At 36.0% G+C, this 1190-nt stretch overlaps 1 protein-coding gene across 1 annotated transcript in view; it reads right to left on the bottom strand.

Annotated features, from left to right (window-relative positions):
• BEND6 (BEN domain containing 6) overlaps positions 1 to 1190 on the bottom strand; it is a 46072-nt gene that overhangs the window by 39294 nt on the left and 5588 nt on the right. The window contains exon 2 of the mRNA XM_006835739.1: positions 304 to 481. Coding sequence (XP_006835802.1) covers positions 304 to 481 — 178 coding nt within the window. The remainder of the gene's footprint in view (positions 1 to 303; positions 482 to 1190) is intronic.

The following is a 1190-nucleotide window of genomic DNA, read 5'->3' as shown; positions in this document are numbered from 1 at the left end:
CTACCAGAGCTCCTTCTAACACAGTAAGTAAACTATATTAAATGCTCAGTAAATGTCTGTTGAACATTATTAAAGAAGTATAGCATTTACATTCTGTATGAATAATCTCAAAATAAACTAGATTATTTCAGAAGAATGCTTCCATATTTACATTATGTAATTATGTGGCTTTCTTAAAATGTGATTTTTCAGTTACCGAAGGTAGTGATTTTCTTTTGCATTCATGACAGCTGATTTGCAAGACCTTTCACTCATCACACATCTTTCCTTTCATCTAAGATGTAAACATTTCTTAAAGTTTACCTTGAAGTGTAACTAAAGACTGTCGAAGTCGGCTGTTTTCTTTCCTAGTGTTTGTTAGTTTTTGTTTCAGGCTTTTTATTTTGGCACACAGTTCCTCCTTAGATAATTCTTCTAAAGGTTCTTCATCTTCACTGGAGCTCTCACCAGGCAGAAAGGCATTTCCCGAATATGGATCTCTCTGAAAATGCAAGGCAGACACAACAAAATAAGCGTCTGAGTACTATTAATGAGTCATCCTGTGTTCTGTAGGCTGAAGGAACTTGATCAGATCAATTAATTGCCTCTTCCATCAGGCTATTCCTATGTTAGGAGAAGAACCAGACTGTTATGACAATCTAGACCAGTTTTATCTCCTGTCATTGACAGCGCCTCAAGATAAGGAAAGGACATCAAAGATTCATGCACATGCACCTCACTTTCTGCCTAACTTCACTGAACAGTAGAAAGTAGAAAAATACCATAGCAGAGTAGAATCAACAAGATCACTGTTTAAACCTGGACTCTTTCTCAAATATGCAGTCTGATATTGGGCAGAAGTCTTTACTATCTGAACCTTACTGGTTTCATCTGTAAATACACAAAAGAATATAATAAAATAAGAGTTTAGTAAGAGGATAGGGCATAAGTCAATATACAAAAGGTAGTTTGTATACTAGTAACAAACAGTACACAGGGGTGACTAGGAGAGAGAAATATGGAGGTGGAGTCTGGGAAGGGGAAGGATGGGAGCTTTGGGGTGCTATGAAGGAAGTTCAAATAGGTCACTGAAAAATTCCTTGATCTTAATTCCATTTTTCCATAAAAATTTTGAGGCTCCCTCATATTTCTTCATCTGTGTTCAGTTTGTGATAATTCATCAAGGTGTACACTTCTTATAAGTATATTGT

The sequence above is a fragment of the Chrysochloris asiatica genome, unplaced genomic scaffold, assembly GCF_000296735.1.
Source record: "Chrysochloris asiatica unplaced genomic scaffold, ChrAsi1.0 scaffold00019, whole genome shotgun sequence".
NCBI classification, from domain to species: domain Eukaryota; kingdom Metazoa; phylum Chordata; class Mammalia; order Afrosoricida; family Chrysochloridae; genus Chrysochloris; species Chrysochloris asiatica.
Note: the sequence above shows the minus strand (reverse complement) of the source record. Positions and strands in the feature narration are given on the sequence as shown.